The sequence below is a fragment of the Rhinoraja longicauda genome, chromosome 1 (assembly GCF_053455715.1).
Source record: "Rhinoraja longicauda isolate Sanriku21f chromosome 1, sRhiLon1.1, whole genome shotgun sequence".
Taxonomy (NCBI): domain Eukaryota; kingdom Metazoa; phylum Chordata; class Chondrichthyes; order Rajiformes; family Arhynchobatidae; genus Rhinoraja; species Rhinoraja longicauda.
This window is the reverse complement of record NC_135953.1, coordinates 66,618,617-66,631,999: the sequence shown is the minus strand read 5'-3', so window position 1 is coordinate 66,631,999 and position 13,383 is coordinate 66,618,617. Positions and strand designations below refer to the sequence as shown.

The window sequence follows — 13,383 nt, the reverse complement described above, 5'->3', positions numbered from 1 at the left end:
AGCTCAGTTGTTAAGTATATCCAAAACAAAGATTTATAAGTTTTTGGATATTGAGGAAACAAACAGGTTTAGTGCCCAAAGAATGGCATGGAGGTAAAAGATAAGCAAAGATCTTGTAAAGTGAAGCAGGCACCAGGAACTACAAGTTCTGCCACTGGTTCTAATTCTCATGTTCTCACAAACAAAGGTACATAAGTGTCACAGTCAGCACAGACCACAATGGCCATTGCTCCGCATTGAAGTCTCTATCAATGTTCAATTCCGGTATCTCGGTTCATACAATCCTTAGGCTAGCTCATGAACAATAAATCATACCAGCCTTTTACAAATTTCATGTGCTTGACAAGCAATGTGAACAGAACTTTTAATCTTTAACACACTTTCCGTTCATGGAAATGGTTTGGTCCCTTCCCTCATAGATAAACATATCATTCAGGGCATGAAGCATAGATGATTGTTCAGCAACTGAATGCCCATATATTCTCTGTAATGAAATCCATTAAATGCCATTCAGGAATTCAAGACACCCTGGAGGTTCAAGGATTCTTTAAAGGTGTTTCAATGTTCGCTCAATGGAATGCATTTTACTCCACTCATTGCATCCGTTATTGTTTGTTTTATAAACACCAAGATCATGATTGCACTTCCAGTGTCAGTTGATTGAATTTGCTGCTCATTCTCCTGTAACGTTAATATGCTTTTCTCGGATGGTATGTTCTTTCAGGCTTTCTCGTTAGTGACTTAACCAGTGTTTGATGTTGGTTAAATTTTGTGCTAATAGTTTTTGGGGTTAGGATCATGGCCATACAGCACACAACTGATCTGAGTTCCAGTTTCGGTATTGATAAGAATGCAAAATGTAGAAATAAACAATTACAAATATAGGAGCTGTTCACATAAATAAGTATTTTTGAACATTATTACAGTTGAAAGCGTATAGATTATCCAACATGTATTAATGTGCATAATACTGACCATATCTGCATACCTTTCAATTCATTAATGCAGTATTTAATCAGCTAGGGACCATTTATTTTGCAGGAGCTATAAGTTTCAGTGATTGTAATCCTCCAATGGCTAGCTAACATACTTTGCATCCCTTTAACACCATTACATTTGTTTTTCTTGGTAATCTGCCAAATCTCTCTTGATTGAAAATTCATGTTGAAGGGAAATTTACCCCATGACACACTTTGTGGCCCTTAAAAATAAAGGATATTTTTCTACAATCATTCATGCCGCTGGAAATGCTGTTTGGGAAATTCTGGCTTCCAGGCCACGCAATGCTTTCCCCATTAGTCTGATTGGACTTGGTGATTTTTGTTTTGTTGTGGCTACATTTAATTAAAAAAATTGAAGGATAAAGCACTGTAGGTGTTGGAAAAATGTAAATGAATTTGATATTTATCTTATTGCGTGGGATCCTGTATTGAAAAAAATGACAGCCACATTGTAAACATCAGTGGTTACATTTCATAGTAAGCTATTATATTCTGAAATATTTGGAAATGTTTGAGGTAAAATGTGGCAAGAAACGATGAGACAACTGACAGAAAAAAAACTTAAATGTTAAAGGAAGCAAAATGGTCAGAACGATAGAAATAATGTACTTTAATAGAAATTTAAAATATCTCTGTCAAGGCCAAAGTTTAGAGCTAAAAAGACAAGGCCAACAAGAATTTACTCCAGGATAAAATCTTAAAGAACTGATTTACTAAAAATATGAATAATATGGCAAGTTTAGAATGACATGGCAAATAGGAGCTGAAAATAAAATCTGAAGCTAGAGTGAACCAAGCTTTGTTGGGTGGAATGATCTTCAGCCTGCCTCAAAATATAATGCACTTCCCTTTCTAATTACTGAATCATTGTAAACAAAAGAAAGGTAAGCTGACAGTATGACAACCTGATTTGAATTTACTGTTTTAAAAAAAAATTAGCAGCAAAGCTCATATAATATTTTTCAAGAACCAAAATGATTTCACTTCAAGAGAGCTTCACCAGGGAGAGCATGGAGCAGACAGTTATGTTGTTTTGATACTTAATTTTGTGCATGTATTGTGCCGTATTGAAAAAAGCATTTTGAACTTCAGGAGGAGAAATGTCAACATTAATTGGTGAGTGATATCACAATGTCTTTAGGTGATGAGTATTTATGGACTTACTGTGTAAACCATATTTCCTAGTAGCAGGCAGCCAGGCGTCTTTCCATTTCCAAATACAGTGTCTGCAGGAAGCAAAAACACTAACATGAGTTCAATAGTTCAAACTATTAGTTGCTGAAAGCTCCAAGAAAATAATCCCACATCTGCTAGTCATATTGCAGCAGTAGATTTTTCAAAGTTAATGTATGAGCTGATATTTAAAAGAACAAGGTTATTTTGAGTAACTGTTCCTCCAGGATTATTGTAATAAAGATATAATAGCAGCAGATTTTTTTTTTGGAAACATCACTGTGCTCTGGGGTACATCTTATGCACTGCACACAACTAATGCCCTTCCTAACTTTCAAAATAAATTAGAAGAATGATCTTGGAAAATTTAGGCCAGGTGACTTGACATCTATTGAGGGAGAAAAATTGTGAATAGATTCCATAAGCAACAAGCTGAGAACATTTTGTGAGCACAAGAACAATAATTCTAAGGAAAAGGCTTCTGTATACCCAGGTCAAAAACATTAACCGAGAGTTTTATGCTGCAATAAATGAAATGCATGACATTAATGTGGTTGGTATTATTTATCTTAACTTAAAAAAATACATCTGATCAAGGCCCTTTTGACTTAAGTGAAAGCTCAAGGGATGGCAGGCAAGTTGCAACTTAGACCCTGGATAATGAATTAGTTATATAAAAATATTTTAAAGAGTAGCTGTCAATGGAAACTACTCCACATAGACAGTTATGATTACAGGAATAGCAAAGTTTTGATGCTGGTATTCTGATATGAACCACTAAAAGATTATCCAAGTTTGCAGAGGATGTGGCGTATAAAATATCCAAAGCATCAGCTAAAGTTAATAAACCTTAGTACTAAATGTTTAGAACACATTTAATGATGCATGGTGATAAACTCCTCGCAATGGCTCAACAAATAGCTGGAAGTATCAATGTTATGACAGGGGAAACTAGAATGTACAGAATTGGAAGAATACCATACATGTGGAGTTTATATTATTACTAGAGTAATATCGGCCCCTTTCATATCAGCAATATGCAGATGTCCCAGGACGATGTTGTGGCGGTGATAGCAGAATATGAGCATTCAAATATTAAAGTACTGTCTGTACTTCAGTGGTTTTCTATCTTGCACGTATTCCCTATTTAATCACTTAAAAGCTTCATAGTTTGCAACAACAAAAAAATCATTCTGTACGGAATCATAGTGGAGAAAGTTGCAGTCTCAGCGAGTATTCACATATTCAATCATATCCACTTTTAGCAATCTTGGAGACATAGTTCAAGGAACTTTGAATAAAATAATCAAACAAAATTACTTTGATGGAGGCACACAACCAGATCTCTCATGCAGCAAGAAGATGAACAGCCAGTCTGTTTGGTAGTTAAGCAGACTGGCCAAGTTCCTGGTTTTCTTTGAACAACACCATGAGATCCAAACCCCTTGAGAAAGGCCAACAGAACTCTGGTTTAACACCTCATCTGAAAGAGCACCTCTGGCAGGGCAATGTGACCCTAGCACTCAACTGCAGCATTAAACTACTTTATCTGTTTTAATATTGCTGGAGCGCATGACTCATGGGCATTTTATCTTTACATTTGATTAATCTCTTAATAAGAAAGAGCCAACGAAAACAAAATTTACTGGAAATGCTCAGCAGGTCAAAGACCTGAAATTTTTGCTCTGCTTCTTTTTCCATCTATGCTGTCTGACCTGCTGTGTTTCTAAAGGTTTGTTTTATTTCAGACTTTGAGAAACTGCAGTATTTATTTGATTATTGATACACTAACAGCCATTTTGAATATAATAAATCTGCAAATTTATGGGCAACACCAGGCAAAGACCCGAAAATCCAAAGGAATTTTCCCTTGCCTGGTTTGCCTCTATCTGACATTGTGTAATTGACAGTGATATTATCTTGCAGATGAAGTTTAGCGATATTAGATAACCATCAAATAGATATGACTGCCTCTCTTTTAAAGGAGGAATTTGAAAGGGTTACCTAATTCAGATATCTACAATCATTTAATTTACTTTAGCATAAAAAAGAGCTATTTTAATTACTTTTGCTAGTTTGCTTATTTTATAGCCAGAAACTGCATGACTTAAAGCAGTTTGGTCACTGAAATGGAGAATAGGTGAGTTTGAAGGGCTGATGCTTAATGGCCTTTGAAGGGCAACTCCATTGTGACGAAAAAGTAATGATAAAGAACAATGAACCAAATGGTTAATAGCCTTTCAAGACCCATTACCTTGGGAGGAGGAGTGGGGCAGTTTGACAGGCAACTTCACGATCACACAAAACCCATGCCACCACTGTACATTAGGACACAAAATAAGCAGCACACAGAGAAGGTTGCTTGCAAAATTGAGCGCTTGCCAGCACCCCATCTCCCCAACTCAACCTCAACCCTACAGTCAGGGAGACTCAAGTAGTTAAATGAAATCTACTTAAGTACAAACTGCCAGGAACCATTTTTCCCCAATCACAGTCAACTTTGCCTCCAAACCTTTATGGGCAAGAAAGGAATTGATTTGGTTACAGCTATGTGCACAAAACTATAGGACCAATTTCAGGAACTACTAGCCCATATTATACCTCGCCAGGGGCACACACTTCACCAAATGGGAACAATCAATCTATTGCCTATTTTAGACCAACTACAGAAAACTGGAGTGACGTCTGGTGTGGCATGTGAAGATTTCCTGAACAATTTCAATGGCTAAGAAAAAGGTGATTTTATTTTGCAGAAACCTACTCTGAATGATTAATGAGTTTTATACCCCCACTCACCTTTCTCCTCTAAATGCCCCACTGAACATGCTCTTAGGCTGATGACAACAAGACTGATTCCAAAATATGAAATGGACAAGAGTGAGAAGCCAGTGGGGTCGCACAAGGGTTCATGGCTTGCTCCCATTGGAAAAAGAAACCAAAGATTAGGGGACAGTCTATTGACTGACATTTAGTACAAACTCAACAGCTACCTTACTACAACTCCTCCCACCCTGCCTCATGAAAGGATGGCATCCTTTACTTTCAATTCCTCCATCTCTGTCGTATCTGCTCCCAAGATGAGGCTTTCCACCCTGGGACATCTGAGATGTCCTCTTTCTTCAGTAAATGTGGCTCCCCCTGTTGTTGTGAATGGAGCCCTCACCTGTGTCTCATGGTTCTGGTCTCGCACCCACTCACGGAACAAGGAATAGGATTAATCTGGTCCTCAACTTTCACTCCAACAGCCTCCACATCCAACACATCATTTTCCAACATTTCCGCACCTTCAACGTGATCGTACCACCAGTCACATCTTCGCATCCCCACCCCTTTCCCTTTTCCTTAGAAACCATTCCCTCTGTAACTCCTTGGTTTGCTCATCCTTTCCCACCTAACCAACTCTAACCCCAGCCATTTTCCTCTTCAACCACAGGAGATGAAACACCTGTCTCTACACCACCTTCTTTACTTCCACTCAGGTGAGACAAAGGTTCCAGAGCACATCTGCAAACCTCATCCTCTGCATTTGGTGCTCCCAATGTGGCATCCTTTACATCAGCGAGACCAAGCATAGACTAGGCAATCCTTTTGCCGAATACGTGGTCTGCTGATGCACCTGGTTACAAACCATTTTAACACCGCTTCCCATTTGAATGGAGTCCTTATTCGCCTCCATTGCCAGAGCGAGGCCACACACAAACACATATTCCACTTGGGTAGCTTAAAATGCAACAGGATGAACATTGGTTTCCCCAATTTCAAGTAATACCTCCTATTGCCCCTCTCTTTCTGCTGCCCCCCCCCCCCCCCCACCACCACCACCAATATGAACAAATGTATTGTTTAGATTTAGGTTTGTGATTGTCATGTGTACTGAGGTACTGGGAAAAGCTTTGTTTTGCATGCTATTCAAACAGATCACATATATCATATAAATACACTCAAGTCAAAGTCAAGTACAATAGATAGAGCAAAGGGGAAGTTGCAGGGTGCAGAATATAGTTCTCAGCATTGCAGCACATCAGTCCCAGAGATGAAGTTCAATGTGCACAATGGGGTAGAGGTGAATCAGACGATACGCTAGCTAGCTTATGGAAAGTCTACACAGAAGCCTAATGACACAGAGGAGGAAGCTGGTCCTTTTTAGTTTAGTTTATTATTGTCACATGTGAAAACAGGTACAGAGAAAAGCTTTTTTTGCGTGCTATCCAGTCAGCAAAAAGGCTCCATGATTCCAATCAAGCCATCCACAGGGCACAGATACAGGACAAAGGGTATAATGTTTAGTGCAAGATAAGGTCTAGTAAAATCCAATTGAAGACAGTTTGAAGTTCTCCAATGAGGTAGATGGGAAGATAGGATTGCTCTCTAGTTGGTGAGAGGATAATTCAGTTACCGGATGACAGCTGGGAACTGTTCCTGAATCCAGAATCAAGAACCATAGATCTCAGGTGAGGGGGGGGGGGGGGGGGGGGGGGGGGAAGATTTAATCGGAACCTGAGGGGCAACTTGTTTTTAATACAAAGGGTGATAGGTGTACGGAATGAGCTGCCAGTGGAGATAGATGAGGCAGGTACTATCACGTTTGAAAAACATTTGGGAAGGTACATGGATAGGATAGATTTAGAGGGATATGGGCCAAACACAGGCAGGTGAGACTAGTGTCGATGGGGCATTTTGGTCGGCATGGGTATGTTGGACCATAAAGTCTGTTTCCATGAGATAAGCATTTTCAAACTTCTGTACTCTTGCCTGATGGGAGAGGGGAGAAGAGGGGGCGTCTGGGATGGGACTTGTCCTTGATTATGCTGGTGTCCCTGCCGAGGCAGCTTGAAGTATAGATGGACTCAAAGGAAGGGAGGTTGTTTTGCGTGACGGTCTGGGGTGCATCCACAATTCTCTGCAGTTACTTGTGGTCTTTGATGGAGCTGTTCCCAAACAGTGCTGTGATGCATCCTGATGAAATGCTTTCTATGGCACATCTGTAGAAGTTAGTCACAGTTGTTGGGGACAGGCCAAACTTCCTAAGCCTTCTAAGGAAGTAGAGGCATGGTGTGCTATCTTGGCCATTGCTTCAATGTGGCTGGTCCAGGACAAATTGCTCGTGATATTTATTTTTCTGAATCTGATGGTGTGCACTTTCAGGCTTCTGTATCTTCTGCCAGAAATTACCCATCTAAGCTACTCCCATTTGCCTGCTTTTGGTCCAAATCCCTCTAAACGTTCCTATCCATGTATCTGTCCAAGTGTATTTTAAATGTTTTTATTGTACTCCCTATTGTGCACTGTTGGTCAATAAAAGCCAGGTGTGAGCACTGTCTAGAAGGAAGACAGCTGGGTCAGCAGGGCACCCATTGCCCGCACGCCAAGGTTACAAAAGAAAATAGTTTCAAAACTGCTTTTCAGGATGATTGCTGATTGAACTACTTAACAGCAGCATTAAGTAGCCAGCATTACTATGCTCCACCCTTTACCACTTCAAAATTGCAAATGGGATCCTGTAGGTGTCTTGGGCACCAATGTGCATGTTAAAGGCAATTGCCTGTGTGAAATGAGTGGACATTCTAGCTGTCATTAAAAACACAACCAAGAGAGAGCATCAGTTAGAAAGGGCAGTAAATGAATCACTGGGACACAAGAGATTGCAAACGCTGGAATATTGAGCAAAAAACAAATAGCCAGGAGGAACTCAGCAGGTCATGCGGTATGTGGAGGTAATTGCATGATGTTTTGGGTCAGGACACTTCTTCAAGGCATTGACATTTACAGATTATTAACACCACCTTTACAGTACATGGAAGGATAAATTAATTACTACAGATATCATCCTGAGTGATTGATGGTTGCATATTTTTTGCTGCACAATTTTCTAATTCAAGCCATGTTCGCTGGTGCTTGCATAACATTCACCAGCACGGCAAAAACTTTAATTTATGTGCCGTGGATTGGAAACTTTCCCGTAATCTCTACCTTGAAGATGAACATTCCAACCCTTCACTTTCCTTGCACTTGTGAGGTAAAGTGCAGCTGCCATCACTGAATAGAAATTCACTTTGGATTAATTTGTCTGTTTGACAAATGGATTGCGTTTAAAAAAAAATTTTAAAGTAAAATTCCCTCTTACCAATACAAAATAGTTTTTCCACCAAGGGCATTTCAAAAGGCATTGCATTAATGGTCTCACTATTATGCAATTATTATAATTTTTCTGTTCCAATCAATACTGATCAAACATTAGACTCTGGACAAACAGTTTAAATCACGATTGAGCGGACTGAAATATTGCAGTTGATAGCCAAGTAGTAAAAGATGATGCAGCAAATCTAGGATCGTCTGCAGAGAGAAATAAAGTAACCTGAAAATATCCAGTTAAAGATTGCTGTTTGTCTGTGCTGCTTACCATGCTTGAGGGCTTGCAGTGGGAACCAAAACAGAATAATCGAGTGGAACAGGCCATTCAAACAATGAACCCAGAAAACCTATGGGAAAAGAAAAATCCATGAGAACCATTTACGACAAACCAGCACTGTGAACTCTAACCCTTCTCTTTATCGCAGTTTCAAATTCACTAAGTGTGTTTTTGTCCCACCACCACTGTGAGGTGTTTTTACTGACAACCACTTTTAATCTTTTAAGTACTTAGGCGTTTTTTTCCATCCAGTTCATTTTGCCCACAGCAGCATCTTTTGATATGATTGCTATATTTTCTGTTTCTGACACGGCTAAGTAAATCCCAGGCCAGCAGGTTATCAGTCAAAGATAGAAATTATAATCCCATTTAATAAATAACATTATTGAAATCAGCACCATCTTATTACAAACTCAACACTTGAATAATACACAATTTGACCACTCTGGACCAAAATAAAATACATTCAAAATAATAATGTAGCTGATTTCTGAACTAATTTCCAACTTAAATATAGTTGGACTAAGATGACCCAATAGCCATGATTGTCTATATCATAAATATCCCAACAATGAATTAAAAATTAATGAGTTGCTTTTAATTATTGACTTCAAATTACTGTAACCTCTGCCTTATGGAATTGTTCAAGTAATAATTTCCTGAGTTGAAGGGAATATTGAGCAGAGAATAAATATATGAAGTAAAGGGCGGCACGGTAGCGCAGCGGTAGAGTTGCTGCTTTACAGCGAATGCAGCGCCGGAGACACAGGTTCGATCCTGACTACGGGTGCTGCACTGTAAGGAGTTTGTACGTTCTCCCCGTGACCTGCGTGGGTTTTCTCCGAGATCTTCGGTTTCCTCCCACACTCCAAAGACGTACAGGTATGTAGGTTAATTGGCTGGGTAAATGTAAAAATTGTCCCTAGTGGGTGTAGGATAGTGTTAATGTACGGGGATCACTGGGCGGCACGGACTTGGAGGGCCGAAAAGGCCTGTTTCCGGCTGTAGATATATGATATGATATGATAAGAATGGTTATAACAATTCAAAATTGTTAACAATATTTATTTATTATTACCTTCTTCTTTACACTCTTCTTCCTTCCCTGATTCACTCCTTCCTGTTGCCCTGTTAAATGTTTTCAATTTGACTGACTTCCTATCAGCCACCTTCCGTAACACGACTCATCATTAAATCAACAGCTGGGTTAGTACCCTCAAGTTATTCTGCCAACTTCCAAGTTGTATACTGCCCCGAGACATTCTTAATGCATGGTCTTGAAGTGTTTAAGGCTCGGAATTTCATTGATTTATGAAGCATTGTAGGAAATCCATTAACTGCAATTCTGTTGCCTCTATGGTAGACTCATCAAGTTTAGGTACGTTTCAGATGCTTTGCCAGTTGAAGTGTAGCAAATTTGAAATATATATAAGTAAGTTAATTGTCATATTGTGTTTAAAGCAAAACATGTTGCGTGACCTGCTGAAAAAAACTTTAGAATGGAAATACTACAAAACTAAAGAACATTTAATAAAAATAGGGAATGGTGTATTTCTTCATGTAAGTAAAACATGAAACGTTTTTTAAAAAAGAGTAATATAAATATTCTTAAAGACCTGTTCATGAACGCTGATATATGTCTGACAATGTCCAACACTGGATTAAATAAAAACCTCACCGAATGTTAATGCACACTGCACTATTGAAGTCAGTGTGCAGATCAGAGCAGAACTTATTCAATATTTAAGCCTATAAAAGACCAGAGGACCAATCTTTTTGACAGTCAATATGCTGCCTCCTTCTCCATACCTTTAATCACTCCAAGGAAAAATTTCAATTCATTTTCAGCAAAACTTGCATATAGCTTCTTAAAGAACTCCACACTTTCATTACACTTGCATTGTAACTATTTTCCCTCTTTAAAAAATATCCACTTGGAAAATTCCATTGGCATTTGCTCTATTACAATATCATAAAATCTGAATACCTTTATCACTCAACTTCTCTGCAGTGAATAGAAACCAAAAGGATTCTACTTCCATTGTCACCTTCAACTCTTGGACCTCCCAAAGTGTTTTTGAGCCAATGGGTTACTTTTGAAGTGCAGTCACAGTTCATACACTGAGAACGGACGGTGTGGACTCAGCAAGATCTTTTAAGCAGCAAATAAATTAATGTAGGAATGCTAACAGAATGACTAGACCAGCAAACCAGCAACCAGAACTACTGATCCAAATATTTCAATGGCAATGAGGGGATTTAAAATTAGTTAATTAAATTAATCAATATAAAAGAATTACCAATAAAGTGACCATGGTTCAACCAGATTGGTTGAAAACAAATCGGTGATGCTTACAATTAGTCATAGAATACCACATAGAATTAGGTCCTTCAGCCCGAATTGTCCATGCTGACCAAGATAACCCATCTAAGCTAGTCCCATTTGTCCACATTTGGCACATATCCCTCTACACCTTTCCTATCCATGCACCTGTGCAAATGGATTTTAAATGTTATTATTGTATCTGCCTCAACAACATCCTCTGGCAAATATACCAAGAAAGGTAGAAATATAAATGAAAAGTAAAGGGAAAATGTTTAGCTCACTAATAGGTAGAAACCACTTGACTTGCAGGCACAAGAGGGGGAAAAGGGTCAGGCACAGAGGTCTGAGTTTTGATGGAATGAACAGAATTTTTTTTGTAACCCTGATTGTTCCTATGAAAATATTAGCAGATGAACAAGCCTTTCAGCCCATTTGATCTCATCTTTCCAATATTTACACTCAACGGGGTCCTCCATTCAGCCACTTTTTCAAAGGATCACATTCAATTGATTTTCTAAAGGAAGACAATTTCCAATCTACACTCGGCCTGGCCTGTAAATGGTAACAGATCGCCAGTAATGTAGTTGATCCATCCATTGACACAGCACTGGGCCAAACTATGATAACATTGCAAAAGGAGTAAAACCTGACAGGTCCCTTGGCATCAATCTGGAAAACAAACTCGGGTTGTACTCAGGCACACTTGCTGGAGTGCATTATTATTTGGGAGTGCTGTCACATAGACTAGTCACCTAGCAGCTCACAGTCACACATATAGAATTATACCCGTTTGCTTATTCTCTGGACTCCATTAAGATTCCAGGATGCAATTTGACTTTCCACCAAAACAGCTGGTTCCAAAGATAGAACCAAGCAATTTACAGTTGGAAGGGAAGAGTCTTGGAAATCCTAACATTAAATCTGGACCCCGTTTTGTCTCAAATAATCAGCACTTCCTAATTGCTCATTACAATCTATTTACTTCACGTAGCTAATAAATTAGTAAACTTCCATGCTGAACACCTCATAGAGGAAATACAATGGTAAGAAAAGAGAAAGCAGGTTAGTTGCACATTGCCGATTGATCTATATAGGTCTTGAAGGACAAAGCTTAGGCCACAATAATATTCCAGAGAGACAAGAATAATTGTATTGACATCATGCCTGAAGATAACCAAGTGCAGCATGAAAGCTGGGGGCCTAATAAAACACTACAACACTAAATCACCCATTTCAAATTCTGGGTTTTTGCTATTAACCAGAAACTTAACTAAATCAGCCACAGACTGGGTTTCCCATACAAGTGCTGCTACTCCCCAAAGAGGTTCCACCATCAACCACACACATTTCAGTAATGTGCTGTCAAATTGTCCATTTGTTTGGATGGGAGCAGTGCCAATAGCAGACGGAGATCGACTCCATCCAGGATAAAGCAGCAGGCTTGATTTGCACCCTGTACTGACATTCACACCCTCCACCACTGGCACACTATAATCTGTGATTGCCAAAATGTACTGTAGCAACTTGATAAGTTTTCTTTGACAGCACATTGCAAACCCACAAGATTAGCCATGTGGGAAGAAAAAGTGCTGCAGGAACATGGGATTATTGTCTGCAAGTTCCCCTCCAAATCCATTAACATTCTTCCCTGTAACTGGGTAGACCTCTGGAGCCTCTACCTGACTCTAGGGATACTTTCAACGAAAGAACCACAGCAATTCAAGGCAGCAGCTCACCGTCTAGGATTAGTTGTTGATGCATTTTAAATGCTGGCTGAGCCAGGGTTGTCAACACCCATCTCTAATTTTTAACAGCATTGGTTGAAATGGGAAGATTATCCCGGGTACCAAAAGAACTCTGTTTTTGTTTGGTTAATGTCACAGGATCCTTTGATCACTCCCCTCGATAAATGAGGCTCACGATTTATTCTTGCAGCTTGAAGAATGCACAATTCCCTCAAAGACTGGATTGCCCGTTTAAATTCCAGCCAATAATATACTTAATGAGGATCAAGATTTAAATAACTATAAAAAGATCATCATGATGTGTCCAGGAGATGTCTTTCGGAACAGGTCATAAATCTTGCATGTCAAATTCCACTCCTTCACTTGAATTAGAATAAGCTACTAATCTCAGGATTTAGTACAGTTAAATGTACTTGTACTAGTAAAAAAAATACAGCAATGTTATCCAGGTTTCTTTTGCCCCAAACTGAAAAGTACGCAAGAATTTAACACAAACATACAAGTTCACTGTGTTTATGTATGTGCTGCTGTGGCACATCATTTGTCTGCACTAGCCTGAAATACATGGAATTTGAAAAACTCAAGTAAATCTGCATTCAAAACTTGCTTACTGTGTCCATGGAGGAGGCATTCTGACACAATAGAAGCCTGCTGCACTGAGAGGGGACATCCTGGAGGTATTTTCCGATGAGGCAATAGCTTTGAGTTCAGGAATAAGAGAGGTCCAAT

General features: G+C 39.1%; 1 protein-coding gene across 2 annotated transcripts in view; it reads right to left on the bottom strand.

The window, feature by feature from the left end:
- atp8a1 (ATPase phospholipid transporting 8A1) overlaps positions 1 to 13,383 on the bottom strand; it is a 269,218-nt gene that overhangs the window by 34,250 nt on the left and 221,585 nt on the right. For both annotated transcript variants that reach the window (XM_078399210.1, XM_078399200.1), the window contains 2 exons: positions 8,575 to 8,653; positions 2,166 to 2,227 (listed from right to left, as the gene is read on the bottom strand). In XM_078399210.1, the coding sequence (XP_078255336.1) occupies positions 2,166 to 2,227; positions 8,575 to 8,653 (141 nt within the window). The remainder of the gene's footprint in view (positions 1 to 2,165; positions 2,228 to 8,574; positions 8,654 to 13,383) is intronic.